We start from the raw sequence: 20,536 nt of genomic DNA on the forward strand, positions 1-20,536 counted from the left end.
CCACCCACCTGCAAAGGTGCAGAGGGCGCGACAGGCCACTAGCGCCTGCGCAGGAACCCTTCCTCAACTTCTCCGGGCGCAGGTGTCAGTCCCCACACCCCATGATTCCCCGCGCCCGCCCAGGCGGTGCGCTCTCCTGGGGAGTGAGGCCTCCGCCTCCAGATTTGAGCAAGGTGAGGCTGAGGGTGTCGCGTGGCCTTCTGGAAAATGCAGTTCGTCTGCCAGACTGGAGCCATCGCCTAACCTGCCGGTAAGACTATGTGGCCCACAATGCGCCGCGCGCGCCCGCTCAGCGGCCAAACGGTGTGTTGCTGCCCCCAAGTGGCGATTGAGCGGTTCCGCCTGGGAAGCGTGCTGAAGAGGACGGGGCGCGCGGTGGGACTGGGAAGAGCCCTGGGACTCCTTTTCCGAGGGGGCGGCCCGCAGCCTGGGCCGAGGAAGGGCGAGGGTGGTGACAAGATTGAAAGGAGGACCCGCCATGAAAATTAAATGAAATCGACCAGTAACTGTTGGCTGCGTATTATCATCATTATGAGAGCTAGTAGTTACAGAGTAAGCACTTAGATAGCAGGCGCTTTATACGTATTAACTCATTTAATTCTCCCAACCGACTTTTGAGGTATTATCAGCTCCCTCTTTAAAGAATGGAATTTGAACCCAGACTGTCAGGCTTCGGAGTCTGTGCTCTTCGCTATAAACATAACACCCTCTGATCACTATTTAATTACCCCAAGGAGTTTTGTTTAAGGATCTGGGTTGTCACTGCAGGGGCTCGGGTTGCTGCTGTGGGTTTGATCCCTGCCATAGGTGCGGCTAAAAAAGAAAAAGGGAGGGAGGGAGGAAGGAAGGAAGGCAGGAGAAAAAAAAAGAAAAAAAAATGGAGTTCCCCTCATGGCGCAGCAGAAAAGTGTCCGACTAGGAACCATGAGGTTGTGGGTTCGATCCCTGGCCTCACTCAGTGGGTTAAGGATCCGGTACTGCTGTGAGCTATGGTGTAGGTCGCAGACATGGCTCGGATCTGGCATTGCTATGGCTGTGGCTGTGGTGTAGACCTGCATCTGTAGTTCCAATTAGACCCCTAGCCTGAGAACCTCCATATGCCTCAGGTGTGGCCCTAAAAAGCTAAAAAAAAAAAGAAAGAAAGGCAGGGGGAAGGCTGGAAGGCAGGCAAGCAGGCAGGAAGAAAAAATTACCCCAAGCTTGTAATTAGCACATGAATCAACTCTAGATGGCCATTAGCAAGGTGGATCTCTTTGACTTGAGAATTATTAACACGTGTTCCTGCCCAAGTTTGTGATTTAGCCCTGCTTGCTCTCGGACAGTTTTCAATCAGCTCGGGTTTATAATTAGCACATGAATCAGCACAGGTTTGCACAGGGATCAGATGTCTGATTAGCACTTGAATCAGCAGTGGTTTGTGTTAGGTGCTGGAATCTTTAGGTTTCTGATTAGCATTCACGTTTGCACTCAGGGATTATGTTCACGCCGTGTAAACCCTATCTCCTTTGGTTTAGGTGACCTTCTCCTCAAAAGTTGCCCTCATCCTGAACCCCACCCCCACCATCATCAACGGGCAGGCAGATTTGATTTCCTTGCCCCTCCCCTGTCTCCCATCTTGTTCCTAATGAAATACCACAGCCACAAGCACAGGTTCAGAACCTGTTCCCTTTCTGCCTTATGAGGGGGGCACAATTCCAAAGCCTGGACTGTGTTTCATTCATGGGTCCCACACAGTAAAGGCTCAATAAATGCCTGAAGAAAGATCACTGGGCTCTCACCATTATCATTCTGCAGTGACATAAAGATTTCTCAAACCAGGCCAGATTTTCTTTGCCCTCAGAGGTTTTTTTTTTTTTCTTGTCTTTTCTAGGGCCAATTCCGCGGCATATGGAGGTTCCCAGGCTAGAGGTCTAATCGGAGCTATAGCCACCGGCCTACGCCAGAGCCACAACAACGAGGGATCTGAGCCGCGTCTGCGACCTACACCACAGCTCACTGAGCAAGGCCAGGGATCGAACCCGCAACCTCATGGTTCCTAGTCGGATTCGTTAACCACTGAGCCACGACGGCAACTCCTCCCTCAGCTGCTTCTTGCTGCCCCTGCGGAGCTTGTGGATGTAGCAGTGGTTGCTGTAGGGCCCATTGTAATCCACATTCCCTTTGCATAATTGTGACTAGGATAGAGCTGCCCAGCCTGCAAATATGTTTTCAGCCCCCCTTGCATCTGTCCAATGAAATATGGGCAGAAGGGAGCTCTGTAGAAGGTCACTTCTGGGCCACATTTTTTTGTTTTTTGTTTTAATTATAGTTGATTTACAATGTTCTATCAATTTCTTCTGTACAGCAAAATAACCCAGTTATACATATCGGAGCCAAGTTTTTTTCTTCTTTTTGGCTGCACCCACAGCATGGGATTGAACCCATGCCAGAGCAACGACCTGAGCCGAGCTGCAGCACTAACACCAGATCCTTAACTACTGAGCCACAAGGGAACTCCATGTGCCAATTTTTTTTAAGGAGCTGGTGAACTTTCTCCACCCTCTTTCTTTCCATTTGCCAGGTAGAAGCAGATAATTCTGAGCCCTAGGAGACAACAGAGGCACAGGATTAGCAAATTGACTGTGTGAATCAGCAGATGGAAGATAGCTGCCTAGCAAACAGGATACCTGTGGTGAGAAATTAACTATAGTATGAAGTCACCGAAATTCAGGGCATTGTTTGTTACAGCAGCTGGCATTACACTCACTAATACACTAATGCTTCCTTTCTGGACCCTGGATATCAAGAGAGTTGAGCCCCCCTGTCATTCTGTAAAATGAGCCTCGAATCCCCCCTCCCCAACTGTGGTATTTAGGCTTTCTCAGAACTGGTCTATGCGGTGGCCCAAAGTCTCTAAGTTTGCTAGTTAAACTTTTAAAGCATATTCCCCTCCATTGTTGGCACAAATATAAACTTTTCCCTATGTTCTTATGGAAGACTTCTTCCATGTTAATTGCTGGAAGTCATTCAAGCAGACTCCAAAAGTTGCATTCCATCTTGCAGCACAGTAAGCAGAGCCTCAGGCACAGGGTCTTGTGGCTGCCTGCTGGAGTGAGGTCAACGCTTGTCTGGAAGCCGATTTAGGGAGGTTAGTGTATGTATATGGGGGCTGGGAAGGACCCACATCTCCCAGACCCTCTCTTTTGACCACTCTGTATGGAGGTGCATCTACAGACAGGATCTGTCAGGTGAGTCCTTTGTCCTCAGCTCTGACTCATGCACTCACTGCAAAGCTAAGCTCATTTCAGTGAACCCACTGGCTGGACTTGGGTGGTACTAGTTGGCCGGTACTAGTTGAGGATAAGGCGTTATGAACTCCATCCCTTCTTGCTCTAAAACCCCCCTGATTTGGAAGGGGCCTAAGTTTCTTTATAAAGTGACAATTTTTTGGCAGACAGGCTGACTTTAGTGATTTTTTTTTTTTTTTTTTTTTAACGCACCCTGGGCTGGGGTTGAATCGGCATTTCAGCTGCCGGCCTATGCCACAGCCACAGCAACGCCAGACCCAAGCCATTTCTGCGACCTACACCATAGCTCACAGCAACGCTGGATACTTAACCCACTGAGCAAGGCCAGGGATCCAACTTGCATCCTCATGGATACTAATGGGGTCCTTAATCCACTGAGCCACAACGGGAACTCCTAACTTTACAGACTTGAGAGTATGTGTGCATGTGTGTGTCTCTGTGTGTGCCCATCCCTTGCAGGTGTCTGGTGCAACTCTCTGAATATGTTTCTTGCGTGTATGTGTGGGATTGATGCAGAATACTAACTCAGGTCACCAGTGTAGGAGCATGGGCTCTGATGCATTCTTGATATGGCCATTGATTAACATTTGTGGCTTCAGGGCTCCAGGCAGTAACATCCCCACAGGCCTTGTTTACTGTAGGGAGTGTACCTAGATGGACATTAATCTCTAATCCCCTGTGACTCCGTTTACGGGACAAAAAGGAACTATGAGATTTATAGGACATTTCCACCCCCTTGGACCTTATTGGACAAGGACTGATAGAGGTACCTAAGCAAGGCCAGTGGGAGAAGACCTATCTCTCTGGACCCCACGTTGGTACCCCCACATCTTTAAGGGATAAAAACCCCTATAGGACAATAGAGAAGGGGGGCTGTTCTCCCCCCTCCCAGCAACTCTGGGTGCCATCTGCTTTCATTTATTTATTTTTTTTTTTGTCTTTTTGCCATTTCTTGGGCCGCTCCCGCGGCATATGGGAGGTTCCCAGGCTAGGGGTCTAATTGGAGCTGTAGCTGCCAGCCTCCGCCAGAGCCACAGCAACGTGGGATCCGAGCCACGTCTGCGACTTACACCACAGCTCACGGCAATGCCAGATCCTTAACCCACTGAGCAAGGTCAGGGATGGAACCTGCAACCTCATGGTTCCTAGTCGGATTTGTTAACCACTGCGCCACAACGGGAACTCCAACCATCTGCTTTCCTTTAATAAAGACTTTGCTTGCTTGCTGCCTGTGTGTTCGCGGAGTTCACTCTTCAACTGCCGTGAACAAGAACCCAGATTCCAGGACCATCTTTCCGACATCAGGAGGGGGGCTCACACATGTGTATAAGAGAGAATCTGCATGCAGTGTTTCTGCACACGTGACCTCTCACCTGTCTGCTTTGTGAGTCTGCGTGTGTGTTTTGGAACTGTGTCTAAGGGTGCATCCCGGTATTCGAACATGTACGTCCCTGTATTTGAACACAAGGCAAAAGATGTGTGTTCTACGTGCCTGCTATCTCCATGTGTGTGTCCCGGTGAGCCTCTGAGTATGAGATGTGCATGTGTGAATGTGGATGTGTATTTTTGGGTGGATTCTGTGTGGGGATATGAACCGTTCCCTTCCCTCCAAGGCTCCCTCCGCTCTCAGGCAGTTTAACCTCATTCTTCCTGCTGTGGCTGTTTCCACTGTTTCTGTCCCCTTCTCCAGATGTTGCAATTAAGTCAATGCAGCAATTAAGCGGAGTTCCCAAACAACCGTCCCACCAGGATCCCCTTCCAGGAGCTAATGGGCGATTATAGCTCATGCAGACACACACACAGTACTATTCGGGCACAGCAGGAACCCCCACCCCTCAGATTGTACAAGCTATGGCATGAGGGCGCACAAACAGCATAGAGGTCCCTTTGCCCACTGGCTTCATTCATACTTATCCTTCATGTCTCAGTATAAAGATCACCTCCTCCAGGAAGCTCTCCTGACTCCAGAGGGAGGGAGCAGAAGGGTTGGACTCTGCCTCTGGGGCCCCACACAGCCCTGACCCCGTTCTGCTCTGTGCTTTGTCATCAAAGCCCTTATTATCTGGCCCTGTGCTTCCCCTACCGCACCCTGACCCTATGGTCTGGGCTTCTGTCCTGACAGTCCCAATGGTTTGGCCCAAGCTTCTGCCATCCCAGCCCCAAGCACCTGGGATGTCTAGAGATGTGTCTTTTTCCTTTAGGAATGTGAGCCCAGTGAAGCAGGACTTGATGCTGTCTTGGTCTTTTTTTTTTTTTTTTTTTGGCTACATCCACGTCACACGGAAGTTCCCAGGCCAGGGATAAACCCAAGCTACAGAGCTGCAGTTGCTTGTGTTTGTTTTGTTTTTTTGCTTTTGCTTTTTAGGTCTGCGCCCGTGGCATATGGAAATGCCCAGCCTAGGGGTCAAGTCGGAGCTGCTGCTGCCGGCCTATACCACAGCCCCAGCAAAGCCAGATCCAAGCTGCATCTGTGATCTACACCACAGCTCACAGCAATGCCAGATCCCTGACCCACTGAACGAGGCCAGGGATCAAACCCACATCCTCATGGATACTGGTCAGATTCCTTTCCGCTGAGCCACAACAGGAACTCCCCCGTGCTGCAGTTGTGACCTGCTCCGCAGCAGCGGCAATCCAGATCCTTAACCCACTGTGCCACAGGGGAACTTCCTTGGTCACACTTTTACTGCAGTGTCATCCAGCACACAGCCATGCCCAGAAATCCAAAGTGAATGTTGAACTAGCATCTTTGCCTCTGCCTCTCTCGGTTGCCAAATCCCTCTTTATGTCTCTAAACATGTTGGTTTCTTTGGCACACTCTTGGGGTGCTACAGCCCCTCAAGCCACCAGGTTTCGCTGTAGCTGTGCTAGAAAGTTCCACACACACTGCCGATGTTCCTGGTTTAGCCCGGTAGCTCTCAAAGTGTGGTCCCTGGGCCAGCAGCATTACCATCACCTCGGAAGGTAGGCATGCAAGTCAGAAATCCTGGGACTGGGGCCTGGAGAGCGATGGTTAACAAGTCCTCAGAGTTCCCATTGCGACTCAGCAGTAATGAACCTGACATCCATGAGGATGCAGTTTCGATCCCTGGCCACGCTCAGTGGGTTAAGGATCTGGCATTGTCATGAGCTGTGTGTAGATTACAGACAAGGCTTAGATCCCACGTTGCTGTTGCTGTGGCGTAGCCTGGCAGCTGCAGCTCTGATTCAACCCCTAAACTGGGAACTTCCACATGCTGCAGATGTGGTACTAAAACAAAAAAAGAGAAAAAAACCCAAGTCCTCCAGGTGATCCCGATGCAGCTACAGCATGAGGATCCAGGTCTAGCTCATGCAAAGCATCCCTCTCTGCTTTTCTGCTTCAGCTCGCAGCATCAGTACCGCCCCCTCTCACCAAAGGGACGAGCATTACCAAAGGGGGTGAGATTTGGTGGATAAATTCCCAAGCCTCTCTGAACTTTGCAGCAGAGGAGGAATAGACGGAATGACACTTCTGATGTGTCCTACAAGCTTCCTAAATGTTCCCCAGCAGAACTGAGTCCCAGTTGCCCAGAGAGGTAACCTGCTCCCCATCTGTCCCTTCTATTAATTGGGTTCCTCCTCTGCCTCACTCTCCCCCACCCCACCCCCACCTCCCATTTCCTGGGTCCAGTCTCAAAGCAGCCATTTCCACTGAATTCCAATTCCAGTCTGTTTGGAATCGACTCCAGGTTTTTTTCTCTATCTCCCCCCGCCCCACATCTGTAGCATCTCTGAAACTTCTCGTCCTTTTTCTGAGTGTCTGAGAAACCAGTATCTGCTGTGCCAGGCCGGGAGCACTGATGAACTTTACTAATGATCAGGAGAGGCGGGCCCGAGAGCGGAGTTAATTTTAGCTACAAGTTTTCAATACGCATAAGTGCAAGGAGCCAAAAGTCTGTTCTGAAACCTTCCGGGGAGCTTGAGATGCCAGGGTGGATGTGTACTCCTGCCTCCGCCCGCAACAAGATTGCTTTACTCCTCCACTCAGATGAGGGTTCCCGGGGGGTGGATTGTGATCAGGTTCCCCCAGGGTCATGACCACAAGCCAAAGCTGTGTCCCCTCCAGACCAGGGCTCCCAAAAGACTATGTTCCCCATAGTGCTATAACCAAGTTCCAAGGCCAGGCTTGTAGACCATAGCTCACATCCCTCTTCCTGCCACACCATCTGCCAGGAAACATGTGGGGCCCCCTCCCTCATCCTCCCCTCCACTATCCTCCAAGCATCAGCACAGGCAGACACCACTCCTGGTGAGTCATGTGTTAGTACAATTCTAATAGGCTACTCTGTGGGATAGTAGACCTGAGCTAGGAAGAGGGGAAGGCTGTGGACATACTTTTCGGGGTCAACTCGGTCAGCCCCCTGTCTCTGTCCAATTTTTTTTTTTTTTTTTTTTTGTCTTTTTAGGACCACGCCCACGGCATATGGAAGTGACCCAGGCTAGGGGTCAAATCAGAGCTGCAGCTGCCGGCCTACACCACAGCCAAACAACAGCAAACCTGAGCCGCGTCAGCAACATACACTGTAGCTCACTGCAGCTCACAGCAACACCAGATCCTTAACCCAATGAGCAGGGCCAGGGATCGAACCCACATCTTCATGGATACTAGTCGGGTTTGTTACCCCTGAGCCACAACAGGAACTCCTCTGCCCCAATTCTTATCTTCTTCTCCATGGGTTATCTGGCCAGTGTGCCTTGAGGTATAACTCTAATTCCAGAGGGCACAAAGTCTTGGAGGCAAGTTTTCCCCTTGCAGCCAGAGCAAGGAGACTTGGGAAGGAGCAAAGGCTCTGCTCTGGCTGCAAGATCAGCCTTGATGATGGGCAAGGTCCAATAAGGAAACTCCATCTGTGGGAAGGGCATCCTGGGAGGTGGTGCTGAGACAGAGGCACAGAAGGAGACAGACCGGGAGGGGGTGCCTCTGGGATGGAGAACCACATTCAAGGCTGTGATTGAGAACTGGGTACACATGTACACACATGTGCCCCAGCTCAGTCTGTCTCTGTCTCTCTCTCCCCGCGACTTTGTCTCTTTGACTTCTTCTACGTCTCTTTGTCTGTCTCTAACTTGTACTGTCTCTTGTCTCTCTTTTTCGTTCCGGGTCACTCCCTGTCTTTGTATTTCCATCTCTCCTTGAATATATCTTTCTATTTCTCTATCTGCCTCTCTCATTCTACTCTCTGTCCCTCAATCTAAGCCTGCCTATTTTTTGTCTCTGTCTTTATCTCTGTCTGTCTGTCTCTCTCAGTCTCTGTATCTCTCTGACTCTCTCTTTATCCAAGGGTTCTGTCTCCCAAGCAAAGCTAGGACGACTCCATAAGAGGTGGGGCCAGGGGCGCGCCTTTGAGAGCGGGGACCTGCCTACACCTTTAAGTGCGGGCGCGCGCGGGGCCTGCGCCTTTAAGCGCGGGTGCGCGCACGGCCCTGGGTTCCCGGCGAGGAGGCCGCGGGAGCGCCCGGACCCGGCCCGCCTGCCCGGCCCCCGCCCGGCCCCCGCCCCGGCCCTGGCGGGGGAGGGGTCTCTGAGCGCGGCCCCTCCCCCCTGCGCCCCCGCCTCTGCTGCGGTGCCCCTACACCGCGTGTCTCCGTCTGTCCGTCTGTCTGCGCCGGGCCTCGCCCCACCCCGGCCCCCGGGGCTGCCTGGCCGCCCCCCCACCCACCGCAGCCGCCCCCCTGCCTCTGGGCCAGCCCCCGCTGCAGCCCAGGAAGCAAGTCAGGACGCCGCCGCCTCAGATCCAGGGCCTGCATCGTGAAATCGGGGGCCTGCACCCCGAGATTGGATCCGGAGATCTGGAAACCCGAGCCTGGGAGCCTGATTTGGGGCTGAAACCCCAACACCTGGAGCCTGAACATCAATATCTGGGGCTGAAATCCCAGCATCAGTCTCTGGGGCTGATTTGGAACCTGAACCCCAAGAATTGGAATATGGACCCCAAGATTTGGAGCTTGAACCTCAAGATCTGGCATCTCAAACCCCAAATCTGGAGCTGAACTCTGAGTTCTGTGCCTGGGACCTTGAAATCTGGGACTGGATTCTCATGCTTATACCCTGGAACCCACTATTTAGAACCTGAACCCTGAGATTTAGGCCTCAGATTCCAAGATCTGAACCCTGGCATTCCACAGGGCCTAAAGCTGAGTTTGGGCCTGAAGTCCTTGCTGCAAACCTGAATGCTGAGATTTGGGGCAAATCTTGACTCAGCACCCCAATATCAACTGAGCACCCCAGTATCAGATTCCAAGACTGGGCCTGCGACTCAGACCTTAAACTCTGCATATGACTGTTTAGCCTCTCAAGACCAGAGCTGGGAGACCCTGACTGAGCAACCCAAACTGGGTTGGACCCTTAGAGGCCCAATATTTGGAGATCTAGGACTCAAAGCGTTAAGGTCTGCAGACACTGTGGCCACAAGTCTGAGCTGAGACACCAACAGATAGTCCCTCTACAGAGGCCTTGGGGACAAGGAAGGCATGACCAGGCACCCCCTCCAGAGCCCTGACCCCTGACCCCCTTGGAGCTTGAGGACTTTGCTCCCTGGGGCAGCTTCCAGCTCAGGTAAGGCTACTGAGAGACCCTCTGGAGGGGAGGGACTTGGGAGGAACTTTGTGGCTGGGGGTGGAGGTGAGGAGGACCAGGTCTCCCTGGGCACCCTTTGGAGTTTCTGCAGGAGGCAGGTGTATCCACTCACAAGGGTCTGCCTCCAACTCCTGCTCTGCCTCGAACACTCCGGACATTTGGCCAGCCCTGCCCCTCCCTGCCCTCCTCATCCCCAGGGGATGGCATCTCCAGGTCTGTGACCTCCCCACCCTGGCTCTCCAGCTTCTTCCTGCCCTCTGTCTTATTTGAGTATCTCCAGCTGCCTCTCCCGTCCACCTTCCACCACCTCTCCTCTCACTGACCACATCTCCATTCACTTTTCCTCTCTCTGATCTTCTTTGATGCTTCTGTCCACCCCTCTTCTCTCCCGCCACCCCTCCTCTCACTGACCACCTCTGTCTGCCTCTTCGATCTTTGATCATCATCTTCGACGCCCCTGTCCACAGCCCCTCTCTCCAGCCACCTCTGTCTACTGTTTCACTCAGTGACCAGCATTGGCATCGCTGTCCAAGGTACCTCTCTCTAATCAGCTTTCAGCAGCTCTCTTGACCTGTGACTCTCTCTGACCGGCTTTGACATCTTTCGCTACCACGCTTCTCTCCAGCTGCTTCTCTCCTCTCTGACATCCTTCGTCTGCCTCTCCTCTCTCTCTCACCATTTTACCATTTCTCTTGCCCTCTACCCCCCCCACCAACTGCCAGTCTGCAGCCATCTCTGGTCTTTACCGACCGCCTCTCCTGCCCATTGGCGCTCTCGGATCCTTCCTGACGTCTCTGGCTGCCTTTCCTCTCTCCAATGACCTCTCCCCACACCCATCGTCCGCGCCAGCTGTCCCATCTCCAGCAGCCTCTGACATGTCTGTCCTCTCCTTCTCCCTTTTAATTGCCTCTCTGCCATGTTGGACCATCTCTGATCCTCTCTCCTGGGTCTGACCACCCCTGGCCCCTTCTCCTCTCTTTGTCCACTTCTCACCTTCCCGGCCATCTCGAACCACCTCTTTGCTCTGGTCATGTCTGGCTACTTCTAAGCCTTCCCACCATCCTGAGCACCTCTTCTCTCTCTGGCCATCTCTGAGCATGTGTGTTGAACCACGTCAAAAGCTCTTACCTTCTACCCGGCCTGACCACTGCTCCTGTTCTCTCACTATCTCTGACTGTTTCTCATGCCTCCTTGCCCTCTGACCCTCTTTGTTCATTTCTGCTTCCTCTGTTCCCCTGCAACACATCTCCTCCTGCTTTTGATCTGTCTGACCACTCCTCTCTCTCTTTTTTTTTTGTCTTTTTGCCTTTTCTGGGGCCACTCCCGTGGCATATGGAGGTTGCCAGGCTAGGGGTCAAATCAGAGCTACAGCTGCTGGCCTATGCCACAGCCACAGCAGTGCCAGATCCGAGCCGCATCTGTAACCTACACCACAGCTCACGGCAATGCCAGATCCTTCACCCACTGAGCGAGGCCAGGGATCAATCCCGCAACCTCATGGTTCCTAGTCGGATTCGCCAACCACTGAGCAACAACGGGAACTCCTGACCACTCCTCTCTCCGACCGTCTTTGACCAAGTCTTCTGCTCTCAGCCCACTGGGACCTTCTCTTCTGGTCTCGGACCACCCCAATCACCCCCGGCACCCCTCAGCCTGCCCTAACGCCCCCTTCTTCCCTGCAGGCCGCCCCTGCCCGCGATGGCCGTCCTCCCGCTGCTCCTCTGCCTGCTGCCGCTGGCCCCTGCCTCGTCTCCCCCCCAGCCAGCCACACCCAGCCCGTGTCCCCGCCGCTGCCGCTGCCAGACACAGTCCCTGCCCCTCAGCGTGCTGTGCCCGGGGGCCGGCCTTCTGTTCGTGCCACCCTCGCTGGACCGCCGGGCAGCTGAGCTGCGCCTGGCGGACAACTTCATCGCGGCCGTGCGGCGCCGCGACCTGGCCAACATGACAGGCTTGCTGCACCTGAGCTTGTCTCGCAACACCATCCGCCACGTGGCAGCTGGCGCCTTTGCGGACCTTCGTGCCCTGCGCGCTCTGCACCTGGACGGCAACCGGCTGACCTCGCTGGGCGAGGGCCAGCTGCGCGGCCTGGTCAACTTGCGCCACCTCATCCTGAGCAATAACCAGCTGGCAGCCCTGGCGGCTGGTGCCCTGGACGACTGCGCCGAGACACTCGAGGACCTGGACCTCTCCTACAACAATCTCGAACAGCTGCCCTGGGAGGCTCTGGGCCGCCTGGGCAATGTCAACACCTTGGGCCTCGACCACAACCTGCTGGCTTCCGTCCCCGCCGGCGCCTTCTCCCGCCTGCACAAGCTGGCGCGCCTGGACATGACCTCCAACCGCCTGACCACCATCCCGCCCGACCCACTCTTCTCCCGCCTGCCGCTGCTGGCCAGGCCCCGTGGCTCCCCCGCGTCCGCCCTCGTGCTGGCCTTCGGCGGGAACCCCCTGCACTGCAACTGCGAGCTGGTGTGGCTGCGGCGGCTGGCACGGGAGGACGACCTGGAGGCCTGTGCCTCCCCCCAGCCCTGGGCGGCCGCTACTTCTGGGCTGTGGGCGAGGAGGAGTTTGTGTGCGAGCCCCCCGTGGTGACGCACCGCTCGCCGCCCCTGGCGGTGCCCGCCGGTCGGCCGGCCGCCCTGCGCTGCCGGGCAGTGGGGGACCCTGAGCCCCGCGTGCGTTGGGTGTCACCCCAGGGTCGGCTGCTGGGTAACTCGAGCCGTGCTCGCGCCTTCCCTAACGGGACACTGGAGCTGCTGGTCACCGAGCCAGGCGATGGTGGCATCTTCACCTGCATTGCGGCCAACGCAGCTGGCGAGGCCACGGCTGCTGTTGAGCTGACCGTGGGTCCCCCGCCACCCCCCCAACTAGCCAATAGTACCAGCTGTGACCCCCCGCGGGACGGGGATCCCGATACCCTTACCCCGCCCTCTGCCGCCTCTGCCTCCGCATCTGCCAAGGCGGCTGACGCTGGGCCCCCGACCGACCGTGGCGTCCAGGTGACTGAGCATGGGGCCACAGCTGCTCTTGTCCAGTGGCCAGATCAGCGCCCTATCCCAGGCATCCGCATGTACCAGATCCAGTACAACAGCTCGGCTGATGACATCCTCGTCTACAGGTGCAGGGTCCAGGTGGCGGCGGGCCGTTTGGGTTGGGGCGTGTTGTGGAAGGAGGGTTGGAGGAACACGTACTAATACCCCAGTCCAAAGCACAGGAAATGAGGCTGCCACGTTACAAAGAAAATCGGATGTCAAAAGTAAAAAAAAAAAAAAAAATCAGGCAGCAGCGGTGCAAAGAAGGCAGCAAAAGTAAAGAGTAATGGGGAGTTCCCACTGTGGCTCAGTGGTAATGAACCTGACTAGTATCCATGAGGACTCTGGTTTGATCCCTGGCCTCGCTCAGTGGATTAAAGGACCTGGTGTTGCAGTGAGCAGATGAGGTTCAGATCCTGCGTTGCTGTGGCTGTGGCGTAGGCCAGCAGCTGTAGCTCCTATTCAAGCCCTAGCCTGGGAACTTCCATATGCTGCATGTGTGGCCCTAAAAACCAAAAAAAAAAAAAAAAAAAAAAAAAGAGGAATGAATAGCAGACAGAAAAAGGATATCAAGCAGCAAGAGCAAAAGGTAATCGGGCCAGAAGAGTAAACAGTTAATTAGGGGGTGGGGGGCAAGTTTGAGGAGATATAAACACATTTAAGTAATAGAAACCAGATGACAGGGCTAGATTCAAGCCACGCTGCAGGAAGAAAAAGAGGGATCCATATGCCTCGGGGTGGCCCTAAAAAAAAAAAGCAAAAGGCAATAAATAAATAAATAAAAGGAAAACGGGGGAGGAGGTTACCTAGAGATGAGGCTTTGGGTTCGTGTGGTGTGACCTGCTCCATTTGTTTGGAGTTCTAACATGTGATACCTCAACTTTGAGTTTTCTAACTGAGATCAAACCTAGTTCAAGCTCCACTGCTGGGTGAACAGGGACTGTCTGCCACTGTTGGGAACTCCCATTGCTCTTCTCTTGTTGCAAACACAAAACCCGGGGCTCACGCACTCCCAGAGGTAGGTTCGTGTAACGTTTGCCCTCAAGCCAGAGAGCCTTTGGAACATCTGCCGTGGCCACATGGGGTCACTAGCATGGGCTCTGACCCAGGTGCTGCTGACCTGTTTCCCCAAGTCCAGCCTTGCCCGCATGGCTGTGAATGGCTCCCTGTTCTCTCTGCCAGGCAGGGTCAAGGATCCCTGAGGCCTGGCTGCAGAAGACTGGGCCTCCCGAGGCCTGGGGTGTGTACCTTGTAAACTTAGTATCTGGATCCCCTTTGCCTCCCCACAAACCTGGGTTTCAAGAGATAATCACTTGGAAGTTCCTGTTGGGGCTCAGTGGGTTAAGGACCCAGCATTGTCTCTGTGAGGATGTGAGTTCGATCCCTGGCCTGGCTCACCAGATTAAGGATCCGGTGTTGCCACAAAGCTATGGTGTAGTTGCAGCTAGCCTGGGAACTTACATAGGCGCCTGTGAGGCCCTAAAATGAAAAAAAAAAAAAAAAAAAAAGGAGGGGGGAGAAATTATCACTTGATTTCCTTTTCAGGCCTGGAAAACCAACGAGCTTTTCCCACACCCTTTCTCAGACAGCAAAATGCAGTAGAATCCACGGAGGGCCCACACTTGAAAATCACACAAGTCCTGCCCACCCTGCCTGGCAGGGGGTGACAGATGCTCTCCAAGATAGTCACCTTCCCAGAGACAGTCACAGGGTTCCCTCATTAAAGCAGTTTAGGAATAAAACAGTGATTATAAAAACAAGCTATGTCTCCAGGGTGCTCTGCTGCTAAAGGAAATACAGTGGAATTGGCTACTGAGGGTAAAAGGAAAATGGGAAAGATAAGCATAGATAGAAACCAGGCCACAGAGATAGAGGGGAATCAGGAGACAGAGCTGGGAAGAAAAAAGGCAACAGGGAGGGAAAGACATCAGCAGTGATGACTGAGGCACATCAGTTTAATGAAAACGGAGTCAGAAGACGGGGCCCACCGGCCAGCAGGCTGTGGGTGCGGTAATAATAATACGCCAGCGGGGCTAGGGGGATGTTCGTTGACAGGTTGGAAGGAAATCAAGATTCAACGCTTTGGGGGAATCAGGCAGTTAGATGAGACTTCTAACTTTACACTAGAGGAAAGTTGGGCAGCTGGAAAAAGGAAATCAGGCACCGGCTGGAGGAAAGTCGGGGGAACAGAGGGAAATTAGGTGAGGGTCTCGAGGGAGACTTGGAGGTGGGATTAGAGGGAAATGGGTGAGGGCCTAGGAGGAACTGGGCATCAGGTTAGAGAGATACCAGCCAGAGAAGAAAACTAGGCACTGAGCCGGAGCGATGTCTGGCAGCAGGGCTGGAGGGAGCCCAGTGGTGGGCTGGTGGGAAGGTGGGTGATAGACTGCAGGGGAAACTAGGGTAGGGGAGCGGAATGCAATCAGGCCGTGGAGTGGAGCAACACTGGGCAGCCGAGCTGGAGGGAACTTGGGCTGCAGACTGGTGGGAAATTGGGTGGCATCACAGGACGGGAATCAGGCTGCTGGGTATGAGGGGAAACAGCACTGGGAGTTCCCATTGTGCCTCAGTGGGTTACGAAGCTGACTAGTATCCATGAGGAGGTGGGTTCGGTCCCTGGCCTTGCTCAGTGGGTTAAGGATCCGGCATTGCCGTGAGCTGCGGTGTAGGTCGCAGGTGCAGCTAGGATCCCAAGTTGCTGTAGCTGTGGTGTAGGCCAGCAGCTGTAGCTGATTCAAGCCCTAGCCTGGGAACTCCCATATGCCACATCTACTGCCCTAAAAAGCAAAAAAAGAGAAAAGAAAAGAAACGGCGAGAGTTCCCATCGTGGTGCAGTGGAAACGAATCCAACTAGGAACCATGAGGGTGCGGGTTCAATCCCTGGCCTCGCTCAGTGGGTGAAGGATCTGGCGTTGCCATGAGCTGTGGTCTAGGTCACAGATGCGGCTCCGATCTGGCGTTGCTGGGGCTCTGGCGTGAGCTGGCAGCAACAGTTCTGGTTAAACCCTTAGCCTGGGAGCCTCCATATGCTGCGGGTGTGGCCCTAAAAAGACAAAAGACAAAAAAAGAAAAGAAACAGCCCTCAGGAGACAGACAGGGTCCAGCGGGAAACCAGGCGGCAGAGGGGAAGTGAGCGGCGGCACTGGAGGGAATTGGGGCACTGAGGCCAGAGGGAGGTCAGATGGGCATTTGAGCAGCAGCAATGGGGCAGTGAGAGGGTGGGTGCAGGTAAAATTGGCTAAGACGGAGGGATGCTGGGCAGCTGATACGTGTCAGACCAAAGGGAAATCAGTAGTGGTTGCAAGGAACTCGGGCTGGGGGAATCCTCCCGACTGGAGCGTGCAGGGTGGGTGCTGGGCAGCCAGAGACCTGACCCCCACCTGCCTGTTCCTCCAGGATGATCCCGGCCGACAGCAGCTCCTTCCTGTTGACAGACCTCGCATCGGGCCGTACTTACGATCTGTGCGTGCTGGCCGTGTACGAGGACAGTGCCACGGGACTGACAGCCACCCGGCCCGTGGGCTGCAACCGCTTCTCCACCGAGCCGGCGCTGCGGCCCTGTGGGGCCCCACACGCGCCCTTCCTGGGCGGCACCATGATCATTGCACTAGGTGGCGTCATCGTGGCCTCGGTGCTGGTCTTCATCTTCGTGCTGCTCATGCGCTACAAGGTGCACGGCGGCCAACCCCCCGGCAAGGCCAAGGCCCCGGCGCCCGTCAGCAGCGTTTGCTCCCAGACCAACGGCGCCCTGGGCCCCACGCTGGCCCCGCCTGCCCCTGAGCCTGCCGCACCCAGGGCCCACACCGTGGTCCAGCTGGACTGTGATCCCTGGGGGCCCAGCCACGAACCCACGGGACCCTAGCCTTGCACCCACCTCTCGGCCCTTCCGGCCCCAGGGGTGGCAGGACCCAGACTCCCTGTGGGACCTGGCCTGAGACTCACCAAATTGCTCATGGTTTTTAAAACTCTGACGGGGAGGGTGACGGGGACACCAGGGCACAACAAGAAAGTCCTATTTTTCTAAGCTTGGGCGTGGGCCCTTGCCCTTGTCTCTGTCTGTTGGGACTGGGGGATCGTTCAGGGGTCTGGAGCTGGGATGCCCCCTCCGGGGAGAGGAACACCCTCCGCCCCCCGCCGCCAGTTCTGTCTGAGGTCCCTGGATGAGGCTGAGGATGGTTATTTAGTCAGTCAACAGACATTCTTTGAATGTCCTCTCTGGCCTGCCCTGTGCTGAGTGGTGCCAAAGGGACCCAGGCGGCCCCGAGCCCTGCCCTTCAGACCGTGGTAACTCGTGGTGATGAGGGAAGCCTAGGAGATTGTAGGAGCCCAGAAGAGGTGCCCAACTCAGTCCAGGGTGTGGTTAGGGGGGGCTTCCCGAGGGAGAAATGTGATCTGGAGGAGATAATTGGGCAGAGAGCAGAGGGAAAGGTGTTTTTGGCAGAGGGAAGCAAACGTGAGGGCTTAGGAAGTGCCAGGCACAGGGCGGGGGGTGAGCAGGGGTCAGGACCCCAGGCCAGGGAGCTCAGACACTGGCCTGATCGTCTCGGGGAGCTACAGAGGAGCCTGTGCAAAGGAGGGGCAGGGTGAGCTTCGGGTTTGAGGAAGATCCTTCTAGTCATCCTGAGGAATGTGGACTAGAGGAGGAGACGGGCTGGGAGCCCCGGGGAAACCAGGGCAGGGACTTTGCATGGGCGCAAACAGGGCTGGACCAGGGCAAGCCTGGGGGAAGCTGAGTGGGGGAGTTCCCGTTGTGGCTCGGCAGGCTAAGAGCCTGACTAATATCCATGAGAATGTGGGTTCCATCCCTGGCCTCGCCTAGTGGGTTAAGGATGCAGCTGTGGCACAGGCTGGCAGCTGCAGCTCTGATTCGACACCTAGCCTGGAAACGTCCGTATGCTGCAGTGCAGCCCTAAAAAAAGAAAAAATATATTAGCAAAAGAAGCTGAGTGGATGGGCTATGGAGCTGAAGGGCTGTGGGGGAGGGAGGTGTCCAGGGTAAGGCCCAGGCCTCTGGCCGGGGGACGGACAGTGGAGCTGTCCTAATGCAAGACCAGGGAGGAGGGGCAGGTTTAGGGAAGATTCTGAGTCCACAGTGGGACATGGTGGATATGGGGGGGCCCAGAGGATGGAAAGGCCACCAAGGGTGACAGCCAGGAGGCCTCAGGACCCCTGGTCTGAGTCTAGAGCTGGGGACAGAAATGGGGTTCCGACAGCTGTGATGGGGAGCTGAGGCCATCGGACTCTATATTTAAGGGACGGACAAAGAAAAACCTAGACCACAAACAAAGGCTAGGAGTTCCCTAGTGGCCTAGCAGTTAAGGATCTGGCATCGTCACTGCTGTGGCTCAGGTCATTGCTGTGGCACAGGTTCAATGCCTGGCCTGGGAACTTCTGTGTGCCGCGGGCTCAGCCAAAAGGCAACAACAACCCAAAGACTAAATGAGAGCAGCAGGTGGAGGAACAGAGGAAGGCAAATCAGACGAGTCACACTCAAGTGACTTTTGAATTTAATGATATCAAGGCTTCAGTGACCTCAGGGAGACTGGTGTTAGGGCATCAGCAGGGCAGGATGGAGGTAGGAAGGTGCAGACAGGCAGTGTAGATCCTGCAATTCTGTGGGCCTAGAGCCTGGTTTGATTGATCTGGGCCTTTCTGCCTCATGTCTCTCCTGGGCTGGTCCTCACTCTGTCTAGGGCTGCCCTAGGTACCTTCTTCAGACACCAGGCCTGGAGGTTTGGAGAACCGAACCCTGGGCCCTGGAAATGTCATGCCTCAGTGGAGATCCAGTGAGATCCAGCCTCCCTGGAGCGGGCAGTAAGAGGAATCGCGCTCTGTGATGGTGCAGAGGCAGAGATGCGGAGGGAACTCAGGTCTTGTCATCCTTCTCTGAAGTGATGTATGAGGGGCATGGTGAAAAGAGCCCGAGACTGGACCATTCCATGATCTGGCACCCGTGACTTGTCCTCATGGGATGACATCCTAGTTTCTGGCACAGCCTTCTTTGTTGGGTATGGGCCTTGGAAATGATGCTCCATCGGCCAAGGGAGCAACCTGAGTCCCAGGGACCTGGTCTGATCCCCAAGTTCTCCAGCAGCATCATGAGGTCTTTATTCTTTTCTTTTTCTTTCTTTCTTTCTTTTTTTTTTTTTTTTTTTTTTTTTTTTTTGATCTTTTTAGGGCCGCACCCACGGCATATGGAAGTTCCCAGGCTAGAGGTGTAATCCAAGCTGTACCTGCTGGCCTACACCACAGCCATGGCAACACGGGATCCGAGCTGCATCTGCGACCTACACCACAGCCCACGGCAACACTGGATCCTTAGCCCACTGAGCAAGGCCAGGAATCAAACCTGCATCTTCACGGATACTAGTCGGGTTCACTACTGCTGAGCCAGGACAGGAACTCCATGAGGTCCTTATTCTTATTGTTTGTTCCCCTCGGTGGCTGAGGTCATGCGAAGCCATCAGGGAGGGTGAGGTGTCTTGGGGAAAGGGGTCTAGGGAGTAGGACTCCTCAATGGACTCCTAGGGTCCGTCACAAAATACCAGTTGCAACCATGAGGGGGAGCCAGAGCGCGCCCTTCCTCAACCCTCCTTTTTCAGTTTGAAGGATTAACTGCGTGCCCACTGTGTGCAACGTGCTGGGGACTCAGTACTAATCAAATACAGGCCCAGCCTGCCCTTATGTATCTCACCATTTGATGGAGGAAACAAGCATTAAATAAGCAAGTGTGACACACCTGTAGTGACAAGACAGGGTCATGCAGGAGAGAGAACCTGGAAACTGTGAGACCCTATACTCCAGCGACTTGACCCAGGGAGAGAGATTGAGGGAGGCTTCCTGGAGGGAGTAACGCCTCCGCTGGATGCTCAGGTTGGACTTAACCACGCAGGGGTTGGAAAGGGTGTTCCATACAAATGGAACAGCACCACAGGAGGCCAAGGGGCTGGAGTGGAGGGACAGGGTGTGATGCCATGTTGAGGCTGGAGAGTGGGAAGGGGGCGGATGATGCAGGAGCCTGTAGGCTGCTGGGAGGAGCCTGGAGTTTATTCTTGGCGGGACAAAGGTGAAGCGAGGGGACCAGGGAGGAGGCTACCGCAATGGTCCAGGCAGAAAAGTAACCGGAGGAGGCTGGGACCTGCAGTGGACAGATTGAGAGATTTGAAACTACCTCACCAGAGGCTTCCATCCTCTACACAGACAGGGACAGTATGGACCACTGTCCAGCTACCCCTTTCTCAGGCAGGATTGCTTTGGCATCTGATATCCAGGGATCCATCCCTTAGATAGAGGAGCTGGCTTCTCTATAGCACAGTAATTAAGGACCTTTTCCAGGTTCAAGTGCCAGGACTGAGGCCATGGCCAGTTGGAGGGAATGTGGACACAGGACATGGAGACCCAGGAGGCGGACACACACCCACAGTGGTGGTTTATTACACATTCAGAAGCAGGGAGGTGGGAGGACGTACATGGGGACAGTTGGTCCCTCTAGCCTGGTCCCCCTCCACCTCCCCCACAGGATGCCTGGACCATCCCCCACCCCCATGTGGAAACAGTATGACTGTGGACGAATGATCCCGTGTATCTGGAATTTAACGTTAAGATGTAGCTTGTCCACC

General features: G+C 54.6%; 1 protein-coding gene across 1 annotated transcript; it reads left to right on the forward strand.

The window, feature by feature from the left end:
* Nucleotides 8,793-17,726, forward strand: LRFN3 (leucine rich repeat and fibronectin type III domain containing 3). The gene is given in 4 exon segments (XM_003481830.4): nucleotides 8,793-9,864; nucleotides 11,568-12,400; nucleotides 12,403-13,003; nucleotides 16,314-17,726. Coding segments are annotated over 3 exon segments (1,884 nt in total). The 5' UTR covers nucleotides 8,793-9,864; nucleotides 11,568-11,583; the 3' UTR covers nucleotides 16,780-17,726.

The sequence above is a fragment of the Sus scrofa genome, chromosome 6 (assembly GCF_000003025.6).
Source record: "Sus scrofa isolate TJ Tabasco breed Duroc chromosome 6, Sscrofa11.1, whole genome shotgun sequence".
NCBI lineage: Eukaryota > Metazoa > Chordata > Mammalia > Artiodactyla > Suidae > Sus > Sus scrofa.